We start from the raw sequence: 26,510 nt of genomic DNA on the forward strand, positions 1-26,510 counted from the left end.
TCACGTTTTATGATGAAATGTTCATTGTTAAATGTAGGTGGTTATTTAAACATTGTTCCCCTAGTGTGTGCTTTTGCAGACCAGCCAGTGAATGTGATGTCTTGGAACATCTTTCAATGCACTGTTGTGCAGCTTTGAAAGCAACAACTAATACCCAAACCTTTCAAAAGTTATATGATTAAATTTATATTTTATTGGTGTTTTTAAGTTTTTATTCACACTTAATGTGAACAATATCCCTCCTTTTAATTGTTTTAGCTGTAATTTGGCCCTTCATAGTGTTTATTTGTCAGACAGTCTACAGATTTGTAACTTTGATATATTTTACTTTTTTTAGTTCTGTTTTATTTTTCTATTTTAAGATGTTTCTATTTTATGTTTTGTTTATTTTTTTACCTTTTTTAGTTTTCAAATTATGTGCAATGGCTTTGTTTTAACATGCTGCTGTAATGAAAACATTTAAATAAAGTATATCTTATCTTTATTTGTCTTATGTTATACCTATATTTTAACTTACACTTTGTATGTGTTGAGTGACTGTCCTTTCTCCATTAATATATATTGAACTTGTTTAGGGTAGTCTGAGTTACAATGATTGTCATAGCCAGGGACTGCTTCACACTTGTTCATATGAGAATAAAGAACTTGGAAACTTAATAACAAGCAGCAGTGTCACCGCACGGCCGGCAGGTCGCGCTGCATGTTGTAAACAGGTCTGCCACGGGGCTGACTTGCTCAGTTCTCCATTTTGTATGTTTTTCTTGGAGGTTAGCGCCTACTTTCCTAATGGCTAGCTGCGACTCTCCACAGCTCAGCCAGTTTGAGGCAGTTTGCATGACAATTAACAGCTAGATCGAACTACAAGATTGATAACTCTTAAAACACAGTGAGCTTCATATGTTTGTGTCGTTTTACCGAGCCATGTAACTCTAGCAGTGAGGACTAACGTTAACAAACATTGGGTCAGTGTTGCGTCTTATGGACTGCCACTTTCAACCAAAACAATGTTGACAGACGACCTGTGGACACATTCCAACAACCAGTCATTTCAAGGGTAAATATGAGCTTTTGTTCAGATTTGAGTAGATATCGTTATATGTGTTAGTCTAAAAGAAATGCAGTAATGTAACGCACTTAACAGGAATATGCACTTATAAATGCTATGTTGGCTAACAGGCTAACGTAACTGTCAACGAAATGAGGCTGTTAGCCACATTGCTACCTAGCATGCCAACAGTTAGCATTGAGCTATCTTTAGCATAGCTTAGACTTTAGTCAACTTTAGAGTTGAGTCATTATCGGTAGGACCACTGTTATGTGTGTTTACTTTATGTACACCGTATTATGAGGTGGACACTACTGACTATGCACTCTTGTTAACATTTAGCCAATGGGAATAACAGCTAACGCAGTTAGCTACCTTTAGCTGCGTTAGCAATCAAGGGCGCGCAGGGGGGCATGCTGTCAACTTTCCCCTGTCTAATATTGACCTAACGTCTGGTACTTGCTCCCTGGATGTGCCCAACCTTCCAACATTATTAGTATTACCATCTGGCCGGAACAACAGCTGGAAATTAGCCATGTTGGCTAAAGCTGCCCCATTTACTGTTTTTTGTGACAGTTGATCAATGGGGACTGTCCACGACACTAAACAAATAAACTAAACTAAACCATTACAGTGTAGCACATCTAATTATCCCCCTTTACTGTGTGTCAATGCAATTGTTTTGTACTGTATTTAGCTATGTCTTAACGCTCTCTATTTACCCCAATCCCACACACATATATAGATGGATAAAGGTGGAGTGAAAAAGATAACATATAGAAGAGATGACCATTTAAGCAAGTTAGTCTACACTGAAAGCCCTGAGGAGGGAGGTCTATTAAAAGTGGCTCCTCACAGTGCCATGTCCATCACCTCAGTCGTTCTTCCATCCACCCCGTTGATGCAGCCAGGTCAGGTGCCTAACGGCCTCAGCAACAGCCACCTAACAGAGCTCTCCTCCGCCTCCGTCACTGCCACTGTTGGCCCCTTATTGGAAGACCCAGAGCCCAGAGGCCTGATCAAAATCCAAAAGCTTCACCAGCAGCACTTTCTCCAGACACAGACTTCCACTACGTTCGGGCGTCAAAACTTTAGGGAAAGTTTGCCCCAGTTGCAGGCCAGAACAGCAGATATTAACCAATCCTGCATGGATTCACTTATTGGAGGATCAGATCCCAATTTCTTCCACACGAAAACAGAAGATTTTTCAATGGATAAAGGTGATCAGGATCCCATCGACCTTGATCATGCCTTTGATCACATTGGAAAAGATGTTGATGTGACCCAGAAATTTTTCACAGACAACACTCTGGACCTGCTCCAAGACTTTGAGCTCTCTGGGTCCCCCTCAGATTTTTATGTAGGGGATGATGCCTTCCTGTCCACTCTTGCAGCCGATACTCTGCTTGGAGACGTTAGCTCAGAGAGAGACATAAAGCCTGCCTTGGTTGAGAGCATTAACAGCAGTGGGGCAGTCTCAGTTTCTCTCAATGGCAGCAATATGACAAGTCCAGGTCAGTCCAGCCCAAACATATCCACAACGTCCTCCTTAACCCCTACAGCCACTTTGTCTGCAAAGGTAAAGAAAGAAAAAGATGCTGGCTTCATTCAGCTCTGCACCCAAGGCGGGATCAAACAGGAAAAGACGTCTGCAGGCCAGAGTTATTGCCAAATCAGTGGCTCGGCCTCCACAGCCTCCATGTCCACATCTAACACCATCTCCATCTGTGGGGTGAGCACTTCAAGTGGACCAAGCTACCACTTTGGAACCACCTCCAGCAGCAATGGAGCTCAGCAGCAGAAGGATCCGAAGCCGGTGTCCAGTCTGTTTCTCCCAGTGACGACCATCGGCGGGGCCTGGAGCCGAATCCAGAATATCGGGGACAACTCCGCCATGCTCCGGGCCAGTGAGGCATTCTCCAGCTCCTCCTCTTACCCCATCAGCTTTTCCAGGTAAGAGATGTAGCCAGTATGTGGTCTGACCCGACCTTTCGTTTTTGTCTTACTAACTAGAGCTACTTCATTTATGTGGTGAGTCCAGTTAGGTCTTATTTAATCCACCCCTGCATTACTAGACATATCACATAATTTTTACTGAACTAGGGGCACTATTTATAAAGCTTTCTATTATAAATAGTTCATAGAATTATGACATTTTCTAAGAATTTCCCCTTACAGTAAATAGAGATTCTGGTTTAAATAAAATGTACTGATCAAGCCACTCCTAAGAGCTCCTAAGATGAAACACTGGTATGAGTATGGAGGAGGACTTTAAAGGGGCTTAAGAGTTTTTCAATGCAAAGGGGGAAATTGCTTGTTCACTGGTTTATCATAGATTTACTTGCAAAAAAGATATCTATAGAAGTCTTAAGTGTGTGTGTATGTATATAAATAAGTTTATATAAGCTACTTATATAGACTGGCCATCAATCACATGAATTGATGAAAACTAAATTTCCCCCTGTTTTTATCAAATACATGAAATACTAAAATTACCAGCAAGAGATATTAACCTAAGCAAATTCAAATAACAACTATCAGCATATTAAGATGCAACCGCACAAGTAGGCCTTTTTTTTACATTTCCTTTTGCCCCATACTACAGGTTTTATTGAACTGGACAGTCTTTCTTTATCCTCAGCATGAACACAACACTGACGTTTAAATGCAGGTTCTGATCCACTGGCCTTTAGAGGCATAACCTGAGAAATGTCATCCTGAAGAGGCTTTTAGCTTACTGATTCTCGCTGACTTCTCACTGGACTTCTTTTTAATTAAAAAAGCTCTCTGCGGATTATATGTTTATTCCACTTTATGGTTCACTTGTTTGTCACGATGCCTGTTAAGAAATGGTTATAGTGATATAAATAAGGTGTCTTCAACCCTGTTTACACCCTGTAATAATTTGTGTTTTGTGCAATCCGATCACAATTGGATAGCCCTAAATCCAAGTGTACACGACCAAGATTTTGACATTTGACCGCATATGTTTCGTAGTGTAAAGTTGTAAAAATCTTTATTACGCCCACATCTTCACAGCTTGACTTCTTCTGATCTTACCTTTTACAATAAAAGTCATAGACAGTGCATCACTACATGCCAGAGAATACTTAAATTCACTCAGAGCATTTTGCGTATAGGAGACTCAACAGAATAACTTACACTGACTTTATCCACAGCTTATACAAAATGTAAAGAATCCTGTTCATATTTTATAAATGCATCGAACATCTTTAGCAGATTTTATTATTCTATTTCTGTATATTCATTTTGGCAGACTAGGGAGGGAGGTGCACTGCAGTCTAAATCGTTAAAAACACCATTCCATTCGGTGTTTGTCAAAATAAAGAATTATTTTTTTAGGTGAGATCCAATCACAAGAGGTCATGTGAACCTACGCACTTAGAGCTGTCCACTGTGGATCACAAAAGATAGAGGTAATGCGCAGTGCACACAGGGATTTGGACAGCTCATGTCACCTGAATGTAGTAAACAAAAGGTCAGGCAGACATAGGGCTTCATACACACTGATCGAACACATTTGTAACGCATCTTGGCATTATTCTTTTTGATATGCCGTTGACAAACATTTTCATCGGTACTACAAAAATATTTTTTTGTTTTTCAGCCATACTTGTGTTGTTTGTGTTCAAGTGAGGCAGGCTCTCTTAACTGGAATCACCAATGAAGCGTTGGTGATACCAGACGACAGCTTTCACAAAGGTGGTTATCAGCTTGTGGCGCTAGTCCAGGATTATCCTGTTTATGAGTTTGCACAAATGAAGGAGTTAGAATTTGTGACAAACAGCCAAGACACACACACATCATCAGGCAACACGTATAATATTATAATATAAATATTTATCCCTGTATGGAAATCTGGACAATGCAGTCAAAGTCAGAGATATTATACTTTTGTTGGATACATTTTTTTTCCTTTTATAGTTTTATGCAAGTCAAAGCTCTTGAAGTCATCACTGTCAGTGATATTATACAGTCATTTCAGCACACATTTGATGTGTCCAAGTCTTATTTTGTAGTCACTGTGTAACACTTGGTGGAAACAAACATCTGCTTTATTTCCGACTTTCCTATCCCCTCACAGTTGATGGATGAGTGGGTGGACGTTTCATACGTTATGAAAAGCTTTAACAAAAGCTGTACCTCACCGGTTTTGTTTGGGGTGTTGGTTACCATAGAAACAAGGCTTGATGATTCTAAATCAGGCTATAGACCTGAGACAAAAACGCCATGATCACCCCCTTAGTTAGTTATTCAACCCACATATCTGCTGTGAGAGACAGGCGTGTGGACTCGACAGGAAGTGGCTGCAGCAATAAGCAGTGAGATCTGGAGAAAGGATGTGCTGTTTGAAAGCCAGGGGAATTCCACCTTCATCCAAGACAAACATCTCGTCTTTTTTTCTCTTAGTATCAGTGTGTTTATGGCATGTCCCATTTGCAATGTGGATCAAGAGTTTTCCATGTCTGGACTCGAAATACCACATGCATATGCATGGTAGTGCACTTAAGTTTGGGATGTACACAGAGATGGGGTCGTTACTAAAAAAAAGTAATCTATTACACTACTTCGTTACTCTCTACATAAAGTAACTCGTTACTTTACTCATTACTTTACTCGCAGGGCCGGCCCGCCCCTCCCTGCAGGCAGATCACGCAGACTGCTAAAGTTTAAAATGTTCTCTTTAGTTCAGTTTTCATTGTCGCATAAGACTGATCCAGATAGCTCTGACCATGGCTGTCCTCTGTCTCCTGCTATCTGTATTTTGCGCAGTATATCTCTGAACGATGCGATGGTGATTCCACTGTGCAAATGGGCAACATTACCTCTACTATGAAGGATGCTACAAGCCTGTCCATCTCTGCTTTGGTTACCGGTCCTCCAAATTCTAATTTATGCTGCTTCGGAGTCGGCGGTGGCGCACTCACAACATCCTCACTCTGGGTTCGGGGGTCCTTAGCTATTAGCTTCACCTTAGCATGTGTTCTTTGCAGGTGTTTGTTGAGGTTTGACGTGGTGTTTGCAGCAGTGGATAACAGCTTCTGGCCTGGACACAGTTTGCACCTCACCGTCACATTCCTGTCTATTCTTCGGACGAACTCAAAATAATGGGCATACCTCCACCCCTCGAAAGTTATCGCTGACTCAGCCATGTTTATGCAGCACTGCACGCGGAGATGTGGACGCGCAAGTCGGGCAGATTACGTACATATAAACCTGCGGCGGAAACCCCTCTTGTCTGTCAGTGTGATTATGACTGATTTTATAAAAGTAACGAAGTAACGCGTGTCGGGGCAATGTTAGTAACTGTAGTGTGATTACTGAATTATAAAAGTAACGCGTTACACTACTCCGTTACCGACAAAAGTAATATTATTACAGTAACGCGTTACACCCAACTCTGGATGTACATGTAACCTAGCTTTACATGCAACAGTGCATATAACTGTTCAGGGTGGCCAACTCTTACACACTTTTCACACACTCTCACGCCACACGTCCATTTTCTCACACAATGAAAACACATTTTTAACTGATAACATCTTGATGCGTACACGTCACACTGCCAGTGCACGGATAAGACGGATAGTGCAACAGAGCTCAGCAGCAGCAGGGTCTAAAAACCGGGCAGGCCGGTCGCTGCTGGGATTTTCATGCGTGTTCATTGGGCTGTTATGGTACAGGTACTTTGAATGGCCACAAAAGAAAAAGCAAGCTTAACATTACAGCAATAACTTGTAGAACCCCATACTGTGCAGGATGAATCAGCAAAAAAAAGCTTTGAAATATTCCTTTCCCTGAAATTGTCAACATCAGTTTGCTCAGTTGTTTTACTCTTCAGTTTTTGAGAAAAGTTAAAGTCAGTTCAGATAACATTTCCTCATATTTGTACTTTATAAGATAATATCGCAGCTGTCAATTTTGGATTTCTTGCGTTCAGTTTCAGCTGCAGTTTAAGTGCAGAGAAAGAAAGATAAATAGTGCATTAAAAAAGGTGGTACATGCATGTGATCTGCAACAATGCATGTACACAGAAGAAAAGTATTTAGAGCCTTGCTTTTAAGCCAAATATTGTTTTATTTTATTATCGTTTCACTCTAGTTCTCATTAATCCTACTCAAAAATAAACCTGAGATGGGCACTGTCTTTGCTTGAGGCAGATCAGACACTTTATTCAACAGTAGAGTTGAATTCACTGCGGCCTTAACAGAGTGGTCAGGCCTTTACAGTAAAAGGGGAGATTTATAGTAGGGAAAAGTGAAAAAAGGCTGCATATTACTCTGATTGTTAATGTGATTTTACTTAATCTGAATTTCTGCTGTGATTTCTTTCCAGCAAGTTCCTTTTCAGATGAATCCGCCCCACAAAGTGTCTTTTTGTTATTACTCTTCTTCCCTGTAGTGTTTTGTAGGTTTAGATGTAAATGTGGCTTTGGGATCCGGTTGTGAAGCAGCTGTTTCGAACATTTTTACCAACAGTGGTGTGGCAGAGGGACATTTATTTTTCTCCTCCACATTTCCACCCATCTGATTCTCAGTAACTGACAGGGATCAAACCAAAGATTGGCCCAAAAAAAGTGTGTGTGTGTTGAATAAGAGATTGTTGTTTGGCGGTGCGTGTTTGCCTCAACCTGTGTGACATTTACTGCTTGAAGTTAGCTGAGCTCTGGGCTCTCGTGTCTCTGTGGTTGTCAGGCTGTTTTCATCAGGTCACGGTATCCTCCAACCTCTCACGCAACGGAGCTGCTGCTTCCTGCGGCGGCTCGGAGGACTTCGCATGGCACTCTGTACCTGACCTGATGTAGCCCCACAGTTTGCCGCTCCACACTGTGCAGGTCTACTTTTATTAGTCCGACTAGCTGAGACTCGTAACCTTACCGGTTGTCTCCCACATCCTAAGTTCACCCGAGTTTACATTTTCATTTTATGCATGAGATTTTTACGATCTGACTAAGCTTTACGGTCTGACTCACAACAACATCTCACACTATGCGGAGTGCTCTACCTTAAGTAATGCGCCGCTTTGTCTATATTTTGGGAAACACACCCTCATCATAAGATAATTAGTTTTGATGTGGCATGCTTAATTAACATTGATTTGCTCTTAAGGGAAATACCTGCATTGAATAGAGAGAGATATGCAGAAACATAATTCCTCTGACAGATAATAACACAGCTCATTTAGTTGGCTTGTGTTTTGTTTTCACCGTGGCATTTCCTCCTCTGGCTGTGATTGGCTCAGCCCGAGTAGGGGAGTTCAACTTGTGGGTCAGATGCAATGAGCCATATTTCCTGCTCCAAACTTTAGCCTGTTCCCCATCTTGTAGCTCAGGGTTTTTTTCGACAAAATAAGAAATGTTTTATATCATATGATATACAATAAAGATCTTTATAATACACACTTTAGGTTACTGCATTTGCTTTAGTAATGGAGGAACGTTTTTCGCAGGCGTAAAAAAAAAAACGTCTCTCTGAATAGAGCTGTTCTCCAGTTTATACAAAGCGGTGTTGTGTAGCTTCAGCATGTAGTGTTCTCTTTATGTGCATGTTTGAGTAATATATGGTTCAGGTTTTCACATAAATAAAAGGACATTCATTCGGGTTTTCCCTGGAGTCATTCATGGAGATGGATTCATAACTTTAGCTCAGTTTTTCTATTTATTAATAAGACATTACCAATTCTTTGTATTGAATATTTAGCAGCACTGAAACAATCGATCGATTAATTGAAAGATAAAATCGAATAGGCAACTATTTAAATTGAATCCTTTGAATATTTTGGAATTTAGATTGTTGCAGACTGGATTTAGGACCAAACCGTAGCGATTGGAAAATGAAATGAATTATTGTTTGTTAGTTTCAGCCCTTATATTATCTGACTGATAATATGTGTAATATAATAATGCATATATGACGAGATTAGCAGTGCCCGGGAAAGTTTAAGAGCAAATCCGACAGTGTTTTCGAGATGGTAAAACTCCAGAGTCAACACTGAATAAAGCTCAGGTAGACAACCATTTGAAAATGTATTCAGTTGTCAAAACATATTTATTTTGAAGGCTAAACACCAACAAACATATGAAATGAAGAAACAATTAAATTATTTTAATTAAATATATTTTGTGGTATATTTTGCAACAATCTGGAGTTATTGGCAATGTTTGGACAGACAAGTTGGAAATAGTCCTACGCAGCCACCACTGCAATCTATTTCTACAAATAGCATAATACTTATGCCATATTTCCTGCTCCAGACTTTAGCCTGTTCCCCATTGGTGAAGATTAATCTTTATCTGAAACTGCAGAAATACCGGGTTTCAACAGTAGCAATAGACGTAGAATAGGAATAGCTGCGCAGCATACAAGATGTTGAATTAGAATTCAATTGTCAATGTTGGGCACAAAGCTTCAAACTATTCGGTACAGCCCAATATATTTATCTAAACTCTTTGACTGTACTCATGTAATGCCTCCTATTGAAAACATTTCGGTATGAATCCTCCCCTCAGGGCTTTTTTTGACAGCGGTGGGGCCTGCAGGACTTTGTACCAACCTGTTGAATGTGTGAGTTTCTTGCTGACAGTGAAAAGCTTAATAGTAGAGCTTTGTATTTATCAGGTCGTGATTGCGCCACTGCTTATAGTACAGAGCTTTATCGAACAATTGCACTGGCCAGATTGATATAGTCATGGTTGTGCTACAGAAAAAGTTGGACCGTAGCTTCAACCAGTGAAGCTCACAGCTGTCAGATGTCTCAGCTGTGGTTTGGTGCCTGGTTTGATACATGAGTATGTATTCCATTTATATATAGCTATATGTATATATATATAATGCCTAGTAGTCTCAGCTCTCAATCTTGGCTCGGTGTTTTGAGAGTAATCTTTGGTCAGAGTTGCTATTTAGTGCACAGTGTTGATCCGGCACACCCCTCACCTCTATTTCTCTCTCTCTCGCTCTCGCTCTCTCTCTCCCCCCTTTGCGTCCTGCAACCAAGTGCAGAGACATGGACTGTCTGTTTGCTTTGTGTATAATGTGCGAGTGTGCACATGTGGGTGTGTCATCATGACTGCTTTGGCAGGCAGGCGGACAACATCGGGCTGCCGTGAAGTGCTCTCTTTGCTGACCTACTTTCCCTCCCGCCTGCCCACAGCTGGCGCCGAGTTAGCGCACCAGATCAAATGCCAACCATTCCAGTCGCTTTCACGTTATTACCGCATTCTCCTGTAACCGCAGATTCCTCTGTTTTAGTTTTTGTTGTGAACTGAATAGGCTTACAGAAAGTCCCCATATTGAGGTTAAGAGGATGTAGCTAAGTCTGTGAGTTGTTTGTGTGCCCTTCTTCCTCTTCTTACTGTTGTGTGCAGTTGCAGAGTCAGCAAAGCCAAACTTTAGGAGCGGGTTCCTCCCACATTCAGTGGTATCCAGCTATAGGTTTTATGGTTATGCACACAGTGGCAGCAGCAAGACTCCAATTCATTTAAAGACCAGAAAGCCCCCTCCCACCTACACACAGCCACTGAAGGCTCCTATTATGGAAACTAATATGGAAAGTTAGATCCTTGGGGGGTATTTACTTCTGCTCTGCCAGGTTCAGTCTTCACCTCTGATGTAGCCAAACAGTTGTTGCTGCACTTGGCAACACATTGTAGCTGTTATTGAGGAGGGTTTGTCAATACAGCATGGAGGAGAAGACAATGGCTCTTTGCAGGCAGGGACACTGAGGGGTCATTCAATGTGTCGCATGTAAGCATGCCTATGTAATGACTTGTTTCAAGAATGGCTATAAGAACACTTAAAGTCAAAGTAAAACGGCTCCAAAGGGGACTATAGCTTCATTGATTTCATTTTCTGAGGCAGCATGGCTTATGTTTAGTGAATGCGTTGCACTAATGTCAAGCCCCTATAAAGTCTATTTTTATTAGAGGGCACTTGAGACCGATATTTTAGAGGGGTCCAGCCCAGTCTTTGACTAAACAAACCCAATCCACCCCCTCAGAGAGCTGCCTTGTTGTGCTGCATGCAAGAATGATTCCGAGCCTGCAGAGCAGTTCCCTTTTCTATTTTGGTGGCCCTTACCTCGGGCAAGGAGCACTTCCTTCTGCTCGGCACGCTCACGGAGTAATGATAAAGATGAGATGTTTGCGGTGCAAACAATATACTGTTGTGCAAACTTTGCAAAATAGTTTTATCCTTATCACTTACAGAAATAATCTTAACAGTATCATGGAAATCAGGTTTTATGCATGCAAACACCCGGAAAGATCCTTATTCTATTGTTTCAAGTTTAGATTTGGAGCTTGACCTCACGTGAGAGAGATAGAGACAACCGGCTTGACAAAGCTTTTGTTCATTTTTTTCTAAGATGACTCATTAAACGTTTCTGGGCCTGAAGTAGTTTGAGCTGGATGAATTAAACCATTGTGTGGAAAACACACAAGCACAACATTATCTACCTCGCCTCAAAACAACCACATTTTGTCCAAATAGAAAAAGATGCTGAGAGATTTGGAGAAGGGGTCTACCCGGCTACTCGTGACACTTACGGCTAAAAGGGGATTATGAATAGTTAAGCAGGGCACTGGGCCACGGGCATTATCGTAAGTGCGTGAAGTGGCTTGCCTCATTAAAACCCAGACTGATTCATCACACTGCTCCCGACGCTAGCAGTTATCTTTCTTAGCACTGCTCTAGTTGAAGTCGAGGCCCATCTCTGGGTGTCTCTGCCTCTGTGCTGTGGTTCTGCTCTGACCGATAGTTAACTCTGAGGGAATGCGAGAACTTCCTGTCGACTGCAAACACTCTCTTCAACAGATGGTTTCAGAAAGAGGAAATGTGGTCTCCTCACACTGCTGTGCTGCAGCATTGATTGGTTTACATCTGACAGAAACAGATTTGTAACTTGTTCTATGGCTTAGTTGAATGTTAACTGATTCCAAATTGAGTTTAGAGAAAACACTGAAAAGCAGCGACGTCACGTCAGGATTACTCTGGTGTTGTGTAGCTGCTGCAGTAATTGGATTTGAACCAGTAGCCTACAGCTGTCTAGTAAAGCTGCGCTGCTGGCACTGGTGGGCCAGTAATGGACACACTGGTGGGCCAGTAATGGCCACACTGGTTGCCCCGCCCCAAACACACACATACCCTGTGACTTCATCATCATCACGCTGGACACATTCACCTCCCCCCTCCCACTTGTGGGTTTTACAACAGCCTCTGTTGGAGCTTTAAAATGGCTTTTGTTTGTGTGTTCATATTCTTTAAGTGCATGTGCTCTAAAGGCTGTGCATTCAGGAAACCCCACATAGATGTGTGTGTGAGACCAATAGCATGCTGATGACATCATTGGAGAGACACAGCTTTTGTATGAGTTGTGTATATATATCGTATGACCCTGGCTGGGATCCGAACAGCAGGTATTCACCCATGCTGCTTGAAGGGGGAAAAATAATTTGTAGGAAGTAAATGTAAACTGTGAAAAACAATACCTCTTATGAGAGCTTGTCAAAACACATTCACTACAATAAAGCATTCTTGTGAGCTGTGCTCCTATAACTGATCTTGAATTGCATTTAATTGCAACTCGAGGGCAGTAGATCAAGCTGTTAACACAACATTGACATTATCATCCTATAAAGTTGTTATGGCAAACTTGTTCCAAACAGTCGCCTACTTACATGTTCCACATACAAGACATTTATTGGGAGTCATGTTTCTGGCCTGCGTATGTTCTGCACGTGCCCCTAACCCTCCTATACTGAGGACATTTTCCCACCAGGTCATTAACTCGTGGCAGCAACGGTGTTATCAATTACACCGGAAGAGAAGACATTTGTCAATGACAATCAATAGGATATAAAGATGTTGAAGTGCAGTTTTGAAACCTGAGTCATATATTGCCCTCATTTGTGATGTGTTTATTGCACAGGTTTACACATTGACAATTAAAAAAACGTTATATTGTGCCGTCCTTGATAATATTCTAAAGAATTGAGCACTGTCCAGAACAAAAAGTGTTGAAATTGAATTTCACTTGTGATTGGTAATCGTGCATAACGTGGTGCAACTTTACCCATCAATTTAAGATACCTTGGTGCATACTCTTATCATTATAATTCTCTGGGGATATCAACAAAACCTTTGTATTGCTGTAATATTGATATATGATGAGGCAACAAAAAAATAGTAGGTTAATCTTTAATGTATTGGATTGGGATATGTGATTGTTAATCTTATGTTCCCTAGTTCCACTTTTGCGAATGAATGATTAATGTGGCTTCTGTCTATAATCGAGTAGGTTGGGCCATTGTTTCTTCTAGTGAGAATGATTAATCCCATTTCCAAGTCTTAAAAACAGTTCTGTGATCATCATTGTAGCTAGCTATAAATATGTATAATGTTCCTTCACCTCAGGTTGTCCAATTCAAACAAGGATAAATTGAGCAAACACCATGCATTGTTCAGTGCTTCTGTGGGATACATCTTGGCTCATATTAAATCTTCTTCAAAACATTTGGTTAGGTCTTTGCATAACGTGATATAAATACAAATAATAGATCAGTCAATCAAATGTATTCTTATTATTTATAAAGCTCAATATCATGAGGTACACATTTGTCAGGGGGCTTTACAGTGTGGACTAGGGCTGTGCGATTATGGCAAAAATCATAATCACGATTATTTTGGTCAATAATTGATATCACGATTATTAAATACGATTATTCATTGACTTTGAAAACATCCATTTATTGAACTTTTAAACAAATACAAATAATAATTTGAACAGTATCTTTTTAACTGTTGATTTCCCTGAGCGTATAATTCAACTGAAAAACCAATACAAAAATAATTAAATAAATTATACATTTACATTTTTTAAATAAATAATATCAAATAATAATAAATACCAATAAACAAGATCAACAAATATTTTGGAGCGCACTTCAACAAGCTACTAAACATATATAAATATGATTAATACAAATAAATTAGATCAAATATGTTGCAGTGCACTGTCACAACCTAGCAAAGTAAAATAATCGTTTTTTCCGATTATGTTGTTTTCGTAATTGTGGCAGGCCAAAATCGTAATTGCGATTAAAATACGATTAATTGCACAGCCCTAGTGTGGACTGCAAACGACACCCGCTGTCCTCAGACCCTCGCAGTGGACAAGGACGACTCCCAAAGAAACCCCACAGTTAATGGGGAATAAGTGGAAGAAACCTCCGGGGAGCAACAGAGGAGGGATCCATCTCCCAGGACAGACAGATGTGCAATACATGTTGGGACAAAAAGAAAAAACAGAGATAATCCTAACCACAAAAATGATAATGTGACTGACCGTAAATATGAATGAAAGATCCAGGACAATGACAAAATAAAATAATAATAACGTGGGCGCCAGGCAGGGGCATTGATTTAAAAAGCAGGCAGTCGGACGTATTTAAAATGCTGGCTTGGTGGATTTGTATGGATTAGCAGCTGTGTGTTCTCAATTAAATCTGCCCCCTGTTTCACCTCTCACAGCTGGAGCAGAGTGGAGCTGTTCGGTGAGCCCCCCACCTACTAGTGTTACCCCCCCCTCCTTCACAAATACAGCGAAACTACAGGGATTTGGAGTTTTACATTTCCGGATGAAACAATGCAGAGTGCAATACACTATAAAGGCTCAGTAGTCAGCACACTATTGAATCCAAGTGATAATGGACAGACTTATTGACCATAGTGTGTTTCCAGGAGTGCTCAGAAAGCTCTCAGCCCTCTCGTGGTTAGACAGCCTCCTCTGTGGTCTCACTGATAGTTTTTTAAAATCTGGCTGCTTAATACTTCAGCACTTGATGCCTTGACTTGAAAGCTTACTTGGGTTGTCCCATCCTGCTTCACCCACTGACTGCTGGGGCCTGGCCTGCTTTCATGCCAACACCCGCATGTTGTATAACTCAGAGTGAACTTCTGCATGTGTAAGTGTGTTAGAGTACAGAGAGCAGCCCTTACAGAACCAGACAATACGTTTGTTGTCTTTGCACTCAGCCTTTTGGACACATGGACAGACAGACACAGTAGTTGCAAGACTCAATACCCTCTCAGTGTGGACATTGTTGTTGTTGCTTTGACCACTGAGTTAGAAAGGGGGTGTGGACCTCTGGCATGGATGCTGCAAATCCTGACGTCCTCTAGTGGTGGTTTGGGGAAAGTGCATCTAACCACTGTTGACTGGGCCTGGAAACGTTTGTGGTTCAGTCAAAGGAAGAAGGGCTATTTCATGACAACCGCTGAATTTAGGATGTGACCACACAGTCTGATAATTTAAGCTTCAGGCCCAAACGGGCACAATGGGACTAAATGTTTTTCTTCACTCCATGTTGGGAAGGAAGGCAGAGTTGAGGAAAAACAGGCACAAGGAACACATTGAGTGTGATGGGAGTGTATAGTGTTAGCGTATATTTTATTTATTCAACTTTAAACTACAGCCAAACCCTCCAAGCTGAGAGCAATACATCAGGAGTAGGTATAGGCTCTCTGTGCAGCTATTTTGTGATACTTAAGATCATTTAAACAACTTTTAGCAACACTTTTTCAAAGACAGTAAAAGTCATTGTTTTGTTTTCCTAGTAAAACCTTTTCTGAGTAAAATGTACTAATTAAAAACAGTTTTTGTGGAGCAATCCTTCACATTCTTTTAACATTTTCTCCTCATAAAACCTTTCCTTAAAGTTTAAACGTTTCATTATTAACCTCCATGTTTACTAGCGAGCAGTTTCATTCTGTCTTGTGTTTGCCAGAGCATTGCTGCATGTCTTGCCATGACCACCACCTGCAGATCAGTATAATAGTGTGAAACTGTTGGCAGGAAGCACCTACACGTGAGAGCGAATGAGAACATGAGCACAAGACAAACAAGATAGGGACCCACTCAATAAGAAAACAACTCCGTAGTACTTCTAGAGGCCAAAAGCTCCTAGGGGAACCTTTGAGAGAGAATGAATATCCCTTACATGTGTCTGCTCTGTCTCCTCCCTCTTTCTCCAGTTCTACCTCCAGACAGGACATTGTCCCTGCACAGTCCTCGACAAAAAGTGGGACTCATAAGATCTGCCTGGTGTGCTCTGACGAGGCCTCAGGCTGCCACTACGGTGTCCTCACCTGTGGCAGCTGCAAGGTGTTCTTCAAGAGAGCAGTGGAAGGTAAAGGTGAATTTTCCTAAATTTCCCCTCTTTGGGCCTAATAAAGGTATTGTGATTCTGACAAACACATCATCATATCCTCACTGATTTATTCATCGCCGCTGATAAACGCATTCATCACTTACCTGTTTCACATAAGCTTGTTCAAATGCTGGGAGTCATTATGATCATTACAAAGTGAAGCACTGTGATAAAGCTAATTAGTTTCCCCCCCCTGGAGTGTTTGCCACAGCAGTGAAGGTAAATAACAGATGAATCTTTCCTCCCCCGCGCTCCTCAGGGCAGCATAATTACCTGTGTGCTGGGAGGAACGACTGCATCATCGACAAGATCAGGAGGAAGAACTGCCCCGCCTGCCGCTTCCGCAAGTGTCTGATGGCTGGCATGAACCTGGAAGGTACACACGATAAACATTCCTGTTGTCCTCTTGCAATATACTCATTTATATAAATGGTTATCAGGCAATAAACCGTATTGAATTTTGTCTTAATTTACATTATTTAATGTCATATTCTGTTCTTGTACATATCCCATATTCTATTGACATGTATATAGACTTTTTGCACTACTTTTTTATTTTATTATATATTGTTGGAGGAGCTCGGCTCAGAAGAACTTCATTGCCATTTCTCCACTGTAGCTTTGTGCATATGACAATACAACTTTTGAATTTGAGCCACACAGATACCGCCACACTGTGTACCGCCTGTCTTCACCTTTTTTCTTTATTCAACTTATCTCTTCATTGCATATTCGTCTCCGTTTCTCCCCTGCAGCGCGAAAAACCAAGAAGCTAAACCGCTTAAAGGGCGCCCAGCCGAGCAACCCTCCCGAGCTCAATACCTCTCCTCCAATCGAGACTCGTTCCCTCTTACCCGTGAAGTCCATGCCTCAACTTGTCCCCACCATGCTGTCCCTGCTGAAGGCCATCGAGCCGGACACCATCTTCGCCGGCTACGACAGCACCCTGCCCGACACCTCCACCCGCCTCATGACCACCCTCAACAGGCTGGGGGGCCGGCAGGTCATCTCTGCCGTCAAGTGGGCCAAGGCTCTGCCAGGTGAGTGGTGCCAGTACGAGTGTAGACTAGACTGTAGAGATGTACAGTATATTTAGATTAAATCATTCATATTGATGATTTGCAAAGGCTGTGACACGTTGAAGTTAATCTACAGTTGCAATAAGTTTCAAAAGAAAACAGATTTGCCTCGTTGCACTTAGTCCTCTCTCCCTGTAATGGCATACACATGTAAACTCTTGTCTTTAAGTTTTGCACTTGATATCTCAAACATTGATAAAAAGTCAAGACTGCACAGAGACAAGTTTATGGTGTGTGCTGCTGTCCCCATTCTTTGCTATATCAGGCCCATCATTTCTTTACGTTGCACGTTGGAAGCATGTTGGCTTAAAACTAGAGATGTTGAAATGTATGGGTGGAGTTCAAAACAGGTGTCATCTCATCTGCCTCGATTTTGTAAACAAACACTTGCTCTACATCTGGATCTGCTTCATCTGGAACTAATTTGACACGTAGGCACATTTGGTAAACAGATTGGAGTCAGATTAAGGCTCTAATACATCATTTGTTGTTTAAATGGGTTAATTGTATTCTAGATCTTGCTTTTGCACAAGATATGTGATCATTTGTACAAAGTATCACCTGCTAAAAGATGGCATTTGGAGATCACATCCAAATCTTTTACTCTGCCACTTTCACCACCACACCCTCTCAGACAATAAGACTGTGTTTTCATGATGGTTTTCATGTCCCTTCAGGCTTCAGGAACCTGCACCTGGACGACCAGATGACTCTTCTTCAGTGCTCCTGGCTCTTCCTCATGTCCTTCGGCCTGGGCTGGAGATCCTACCAGCAATGCAACGGCAACATGCTGTGCTTCGCCCCAGACCTCGTCATCAACGAGTACGTATCAATAAACCTTATTTTGATGCAAAAATAGTACCACAGTAATACCTTTTTTAAATCCTCCAGATCAAATATGGCAGTATTTTGTATTTTACGATTATTAAGAGTATCATTTAGGAAATGCATATCCCTGGCCCGGTGAATGGGTTTTTTCTTTTTGCCCCTCATTTAAATCTCACTGATATTTTCCAGGCTAGAATTGTTATTTTTCCCTCATTCAGCAAACGCATACATGTGTTTGCTGATGTATATCAGTGCAGCTCTCTGCTCTGTGTCGTCCCTCCTCAGAATCAAAGCGTGCCTGTCAGCTGTCGTCAGTAATCAGTGTTTCATCCCTCTTATAGAGCTGATGACTCGTCTGTAAACAGCGCTCTGAGTGCAGTGAGCAGCCGGCCTAGCCACCACGCTCAGGGCTGTAATAGGCCTTTTGATTTGTTCCCTTTTTTTTTTTTTACAAAATCACAAGCAGAAAGATAATACGAACATAATTAATATCTGAACATGAAGTGTTTTCTATTCGTCCGCCAGCCCTAAACTAAATTCATCCTGTTTTGATTGTTTTTTTTGCATTTCATTATGGCAGCCTATGAAACAATCTCTCTCACATCGGTGAAAGTCTTTTGCAAATTTCATTTCCAAGTGGTTGGATGAATAATCTGCGATGAATGAATCTGCCCCCTGTGTTTTGTCATGAATCGAATGAACTCTCTGTTCACTTCAACAAAGGACCGAAACCCCTAAGCATACATCTCAAGAATTGTTTTTTCCGTTTGTCCCCACTTTCACCCACAACATTACTTCATCACTGAGAAGACGCTTGCTCATCTGAAATGTGCATTCTCAACCTTCTGGAAGAATTATTTCAAATAGGATGCACAAATTGTTTGGAGGCAGACCTTGAACGTTTAATCTACAAAGAGCTGCTTCATCTCCCAGATTGAGACCGCACAGCCGTTATACATCAACTGTGACTCGAGGAGCTGCTTAACCGTTTCTCTCTGAATTCCACCAGGGACCGGATGAAGCTGCCTTACATGGCCGACCAGTGCGAGCAGATGCTGAAGATCTCCAGCGAGTTTGTCCGGCTGCAGGTTTCCCACGACGAGTATTTGTGCATGAAGGTGCTGCTGCTGCTCAGCACAGGTACGACTTTTCAACACAATAAAATAGATAAAATAGTGCAAGTAAATACAAATAAAATAGAATATAAATAGTACAGAATGAACTGTGTTAATTCAATCATTATAAAACGTATTACTCCAATCTAATACTGTCTCCATAGCTGGAAGACGTTGATGTATGCACAGGACAAACATTAGTCTTTTACAACTCACTGACTGACGTGCAGTTATCGTAAAGAAGAATCTTCTCAGGGCTCGCTCTGATATACCAAAACACACACCTAATTTCACCACGAATACACAACTGCTCCTCGTGTTATCTCTAAGGTAATCTAGAGCAGGGAAATTAAAGATGTAAACAAAAACTCAATAATTAAAGAGATTAAAAACCAATTTAACGATAATTAGCCCCGCTGAAAGTGAACACAGCCGTCCTGAGGGTGCTTTTGTTCTGGCAGCTGTAAGCGCTCTGTGCTGCTGCTGAATATCACTGGGAGTGCAGCGTGAAAATGACCCGATGTATTTTAATCAGCTGCCCTTTGCCGCCCTTCACTGCTCCGACGTGATCACTTAAAGTTTGAAGAATGTCCCTCCTCCTCTGCAATTTACTGAACATTATCCTTATCTGTGTCCCAGATGTTGACCTTTTAGTTTCCCCCTCTCTCTGCCGCAGTGCCAAAGGACGGCTTGAAGAGCCAGGCGGTGTTCGACGATATTCGGATGTCGTACATTAAGGAGCTGGGGAAAGCCATCGTGAAGCGCGAGGAGAACTCCAGCCAGAACTGGCAGCGGTTCTACCAGCTCACCAAGCTGCTCGACTCCATGCACGAGGTACAGGGGGCAAAAGCACATCCTTTGACATCAGGAAGCCATGTTATCATGTTTTTAATCATTGAACAGTGATTCACCGTCTGTGATCGATTCGTTTCTGTTAGTTTGAATCATTTACATGGTTCGAAGTTACCTTGACTTGCAGTATCTGTAAGTCAAGGATCTCTGTCCTTTATTTATACACAAAGTTTGAATGTTACTCTGATTTATAAAAGGCTTTAGATCAGTGGTTCCCAACCGGGGGTACGTAGAAAGATTAGGGATTGCAATATATTTCCACACTTAAAAACATTTTAAAATAAATGTTCATAAGCCTGCTGTCCTGCCCCCAGAACTATCAAAGCTTATGAAAGACAAGCTCAAGTGTCTCATTACAAGCTCTAGTCTTAATAAAAGATGTTGAGCTGCTAGAAGTCTTAATATTATTATTCTTCACTGACAATATTAGTGTAAATGTAGAGGTTGAAATGCATTTGTATTAAGGGTGATTTATACCACTGCTCTAGATCAGGGGTTCCCAAAGTGAACCCCTGATTATTTTCCAGTGTTTCCCACATAATTTCATTGTATTTGTAGGGGCACCTCACCCCCCCCCATGCAAATGAGTCATAGTCTCATTAAATATGCGCATATTTTAATACTTTCAGGAACACAATTCTGAACATTGGATAAAGTCAGGTTCGAAATTCTTGTTTCATTTTGTAGTCATATTAGAATCTAAAGTTTTTACAGAAGGGATTTTGGATATCTCTTTTTATCACTCCATAAGTCAGAAAATACTGAAAAAAAGCTGAAAACAGCTCTGACATTTCTCACGAAAACGACCTTTAAAGATTGCTGTGAGGCGCTACCTAAACCCTTTGGATGACAGCTTGCGCCTCGACGCACTCCATGAAGGTATTTCGAGTTCGGGATCATTTGTTTTTTGTCTAACATTGCTTCGTGCAAGTGACAATTGTTGTCGTCTTCACTGTGAACGTTTTTTTCGCTGTTCTTTTGCCATTTTGAGATTAAAATTTCTAGCTAAAAGCTAAACCAGGAAGTTTTTTAGCACACCACGTGACGCATCTGAACGAATCACATTGTCAGAAATTGACACCAGCCAATGAGATTTCGTTTTTTGGTTTAAGACCCCTTTGTACTTTCACGATTGGTTGCTGATACAAAGGAAATGACCATATTTGGATCCGATGAGATTGTGCAGGAGAGACGGAGCTTTCGAACGATACCTCTGATTACATGGTGCAAACAGCGGTCGCGGTACTTGGAATGTTACGTTGGAATGCTATTTTTTGGTGAATTTAGGATAAATCTACAGACGCAAATAGACAAACTATAGTAAAATAAACACCTAAATGTGTATTTTGTACATTTTCCTTCCAAAAGCCTGAAAGAAAATATGTTATGGAATCAAAATAGCACAACATATCAAAATTGACCAGTGTCTCGCCTTAATGAGTGAGACACACCGGAGCTGAGGATCTGTGGGGTTTGTATGTCGATGTGTGGGAAACACTGTTATTTGTATTACTATTATTAATAATAACGTGTGCATAGACATTTTTCAGGGGCGGACTGGCCATCTGTAGAATGTCTCCTCCCCCCCCCCCCCCCCCCATTGACAATTCACGTGGCGGGGGGTCGCCAGTCTCTGGCACAGTTATTTTGGGGGTCGCGGGCTGAAAAGTTTGGGAACCCCTGCTCTAGATGATGGTTGTATTTAGTATGCACCATCTATCGAGGAAGAGATCAGATCTATTGAATGCCAATATCAAAATCCCTTTTTTTCTCAATGCCAAACGCTGAATGTGTCTTTGTGTGAATCCTCCAACCCCTTCCCCTCCTCTGTGTGTGTGTCTGCAGATGGTGGGTGGGCTGCTGAGCTTCTGCTTCTACACCTTTGTGAATAAATCCCTGAGCGTGGAGTTCCCGGAGATGCTCGCCGAGATCATCAGCAACCAGCTACCAAAATTCAAGGCCGGGAGCGTCAAACCTCTCCTCTTCCATCAAAGATGATTGAAGAGGAGATGCCCCGTGACAGACACAATGCCTTAAACCCCTCCCCCCCCCCCCCCCCCCTTCCACATCACCTCCTCACCGATCCCAACCCCCCAACCCCCCACCCTGAAGAGCGACGATGTACGGACCGAGGATCCAAGGCGAGGAGTGAATGATGTCTGTGGGAGGGAGTATGCAACTTTGTGCAGAGAGAGTAGAAACCAGAGAGGTGTGTTTAGAGAAAGGAATGTGAGGAGATAAGGATACTCACAAAGAGATAAGGGGTTACATCCATGTCGTCTCAGGTTTCATACCGTCAAACAGAACCATAGATCAAATAAATATCTATGTACAGGTTCTGATAGTATTTTCTACATTTTCAAATTGTAACCGTTTATACAATTTTCCAGATCGTTGTTACCTGGAAGGGGCAAAGCTTAATTAATAACATGCTCTTACGTAGGCTTTTAGACTGTGAGCTCCTCTCTTAGTTGTTAGAGGAGTCAGTAACACAATGTTTATCAGTCATGAGGAGAAACTCTGAAAAAGCATTGCTTTTATTGATACCTTGGACATAAGAAACAATCTGTTGGATTGTTGTTAGACGATTCCTCCCACAGGCCCGACCTCCTCCAGGTTTACACACGTCTTTACAAAAGGGAAATAATATGTGCCTTTTTGCTTCATATATCATCCTAGCCATTTCTTCTTCCTGCTCAGCCCACCATGGCATACCTTCATCGTATGCTGATTGTACTTGTTATGTTACATGCGGTTTCCTTTTTTATTAAACGGCTGTGTTTATCTTAAGAAGTGGCTGCTTGGCCCATCCTCCGTGTGTAGAAATGATCCTTATCTTTAAGAAATAATATTCGAAGCCTGCTTCCTTCTGCCGCACACTCAACTCCTTAACTGTGTTTTGAGCACTTTGCACCCAGCTTAAGGCTTTAAAAGACTGTGAAGAAAGACTGTTCTGCTGAATCAGTCTTTACTATATAACTTTAGATGGAAGTTATACAACTTTTTCTATAGGAAATAGCCGGCTTTCATATTTATGTTAGCCCCCCCTCGTGCCCCAGAAGTCTAATTATGGAATGTGTTAGATACTTGCGTGCGTCTATCAATCAGAGAAGAGAGGGCGTGTTTTATTGTGTTTGCAAGATTATGTCATTTTTTATTAATCAGCAAACTAATTTCTGTGGTTCTAATGTTGCTTAAACTGGTTGGGAAATAGCCGTCCTTCATTTTTAAACGTCTTTTTATAGTTTTTTTTAACTGACCAACCTGCAGTCATATTTCTGCCACTGATGATCCTTCTGCGACAGTATATCCACGCTTGCAATGAGCATCTGACTTTGGATATTTAATTATTAAAAGCCTTTGCATTGTTGCTTTGCTATTTTGTGAAAGGAATAGTTTGACATTAGTTGAAAAGCATTAATTTGATTTATTGTAGAGGAGATTAATGTTGTAAATATGTTGCTGGAGTCAGACGCCAGTTAGCTTAGCTTAGCATAAAGACTGGAAGTGAATAAACCACTGGCCTTGCTCGGTCTAAAGAAGATGGTCGGACACTTAACCGCCATCAAAAACATAAAAATATTTTAGTTTTTGTATTGATTTACCAAACAATATAATATGTGTATACATGGTTGCGTATTTTTAGACGAACCCACGCTAGCTGTTTCCAGTTTTTATGCTAAGCTAAATAGCTCCTGGCTGTAACGTCATATTAAACATTGTCAGTCTTACCTGTGATAAAGTGAAAAAGAGCAAATGCTGAACTATTCCTTTAAACGGTCTTGTGTGCCAGGCCGCTTTATGGATCAGGCGGTGGCAGATTCATCACCCTGTGAACCTCCTTGACCTTTGACCCCTCTTGTTTAAGCCTTCTGCTCTTCTAACGCCCTGTAGGCACCTTGTGTTAATGTCTGTGTGTCTCTAGAACATCTACATGTTTACCTGTCTGTCTGTTAGCCAGTGGAGCCCCCATGTTTGAAAGCACTAAGCCTCAGTCACCTCATAGAGTCGTGTCCCAGTGAAAGTGTAGCGTCACTGACCGGGGGGCTGGCAGGATTGATCCTTTTTATTCTCTGGGAACTTTTTCAGTGCCAAACTCCTGTCTTGTCTGTCTTTTAAGTGATGCTGGAAGTTGGTCAGTGTTTGCATCAAAAGCAGGAAGCGAGTCCCAGTATTGAAGCTTATGCTTAAGTTTGAAATGTATGAGCTTCTGTGATTGAGGTCGTCATTAATGAGCGATTACTTTTTGTTTGTAACACAAGGCACTCACAGATGTGTTTTGCCATCACACAGAATACCGTAGGTCTGTCATTATCCCTTTCTTTGTGTGTTGTGTAAGTGAGTGGGAGTTTTAACCCATTTTAATCAGATCAGTTTGTCATGTTATGTGTTTAAAGCACAGAAATAATCCAGGTTTTGACATGAATGTTGACCCTAAAGGGGATTTATTTTAAATATAAACAAAATGCTCTTGACGGATTAAAGATGACGCCCTGTCAGTTTAAAATAATTGGATAAATAGGTCAAGTAAGCGACTACAGAGTGCTCATTTAAGAATGGAAAATGTCAAATAGTTTTTGCTGTTGCTAGATTATCCCAACAACAAACAAGAAAGCAGTCATTATAAATGTTGAACCGCTTCCCATGCTCAGGTTGTTGAAATGATTCACACAGTGCGTGGTTGTCCATGTTTTATGTCCTGACTTTAAGAACCAAAAAGAGTCTGTCTGCATCCCAAAATGTTTCTGCTTCTGTGATTTAGGGTGTGTATTTTTTTTGTCAGGATTACAAACGTTTTAAGAAGGTGCTGCCACCGTCTCTTTCATACTTCGCCTCAGAATAATATACAAGTTGTTCTTTCAGATGTTTATTCAAAACCATGTTCATTAACTGCATAGTGATTACTCATGGGTTACTTTCACATTCAGTGAATCCAAAACTCTGCTGCTGCTCATTTTAACAGGATTATATATACTAATGTATATCGCACACTTGCCTCATAGCTCAAAAATGTATTCTTATTTACTTTTTAGTACATTTCTGAGGAGGACAACTGAATATGCAATAGAAATGACAGCTCATCTGTCATGGTCACATTACAAAAAATATGGTCACTTCCTCTTTTTTTTCCAGTATAAGCTATTTGCATACAGGAGATTCACATTTAACAATATCTCTGCAGGTCAGATTTTCAGGAAATAATACACTTTGTCAATAATAAGTCTACACGGACTGAACACAAAGCCTATTTTTTGTTTGACTACAAGGTGACCAAAGCAAACACAGACAAACTCAACACGTGTCGGTTTAAACTATGTAGCTACTAGAAAACAAATGTACAGTTCGTTGTTTGTTTTTTTTAAACACACATCTTTTTACTCTTACGTGACAGCTTTGGTCAAATTGTGTAATACTGTGAATAGGATAGGATTCAGTCTTTTCACACAAACTGTTTGTGAAAGTAATCAACCAGCGTGAATCTAAAAAAAGAAATTTGCACTACCCAAATATTGTTTGAAAATCTATTTTGTATAAAGCATATGCAGACATTTCTGAAATATCAAGGGCCGATCATGTTTCACTGGTATATGCTTTCTCTAAAAATAAACTTTGTTTTGCTTAAAAATTTGAATATGTACATATAATCCATTGTAAAGAAAACGTGGTGTATTTGTCTCCAAATAATAGTTTTTCTATACCAACCCCTCTGTATTATTTCTCCTGTAGTGTGTCTCCTGTTGATCTTTTCCTCCATTGATTAAAGGTCAAACTGTACGTCTGTGTGTGGTGCTTCTCTATACAAGCCTATACATCCACTGAATCATACTCTGTAACGGTAAGACACTTCTGTTGCTACAGTACGCACTTGTTCATCAAATAAATACACTTTTGACATCTGGTTCATAATCATTTGAATTGGCAAAGCTAAATGTATACTGCCACTGTGTCACACGATATTTAAGCTGTTCAAGATTTCAAATAAACTGCTAATTTTTTCATTTATAAAAATAAAATCCAATAAACCCTTACTTTTCCATTTAGCAATGCTGCATTGCCTTTGAGTCGTTAAGTCACATGATATGTAGGCCAACAGCTGACTTTTAAGAGGTGTTCTACTTGTCCACTGTAGTAATACAATGCTGCATTTGAAGTCACCAGGTCGCACGACGTGGTGAAAACCAAGACTTTGGGACTAATACAAAAGATAATGTAGGTCATTGTTTAAAGTTGGATGCATTTCTATGTAATAATGCTCAGGAAAGATTTCCCTTTGGGACAATAATGTACATGTTATCCAATGAAGTATCTATTAAAGAAAGTAAAATAACTAAACTTTCAGTGTCTGATCACACTAAATCATCACG

General features: G+C 40.9%; 1 protein-coding gene across 2 annotated transcripts; it reads left to right on the plus strand.

Moving 5' to 3' along the window:
• Positions 1-758: 758 nt before the first annotated feature.
• Positions 759-25,920, plus strand: nr3c1 (nuclear receptor subfamily 3, group C, member 1 (glucocorticoid receptor)). Of its 2 annotated transcripts, none has more exons than XM_034121047.1 (9): positions 759-1,054; positions 1,791-2,998; positions 16,096-16,256; positions 16,531-16,647; positions 17,027-17,311; positions 18,028-18,172; positions 19,188-19,318; positions 19,970-20,127; positions 21,991-25,920. In XM_034121047.1, exons 2-9 carry the CDS (start codon positions 1,791-1,793, stop codon positions 22,141-22,143), a joined length of 2,358 nt encoding a protein of 785 aa, XP_033976938.1. In that variant the 5' UTR covers positions 759-1,054; the 3' UTR covers positions 22,144-25,920. The 2 variants fall into 2 exon arrangements, with proteins under 2 accessions (XP_033976938.1, XP_033976939.1); XM_034121048.1 differs by having other exon boundaries at positions 16,096-16,250.
• The last annotated feature ends 590 nt before the right edge of the window (positions 25,921-26,510 follow it).

Source organism: Trematomus bernacchii, unplaced genomic scaffold, assembly GCF_902827165.1.
Source record: "Trematomus bernacchii unplaced genomic scaffold, fTreBer1.1, whole genome shotgun sequence".
In the NCBI taxonomy this organism is placed as follows: domain Eukaryota; kingdom Metazoa; phylum Chordata; class Actinopteri; order Perciformes; family Nototheniidae; genus Trematomus; species Trematomus bernacchii.

Bases quoted from the DNA above. Each gene is read 5' to 3' on its own strand.
- nr3c1 (XM_034121047.1), top strand. From the start codon at position 1,791: ATGGATAAAGGTGGAGTGAAAAAGATAACATATAGAAGAGATGACCAT. The intron at 2,999-16,095 runs GTAAGAGATGTA...CTCTTTCTCCAG, and splicing joins TACCCCATCAGCTTTTCCAG to TTCTACCTCCAGACAGGACA. The intron at 16,648-17,026 runs GTACACACGATA...TCTCCCCTGCAG, and splicing joins GGCTGGCATGAACCTGGAAG to CGCGAAAAACCAAGAAGCTA.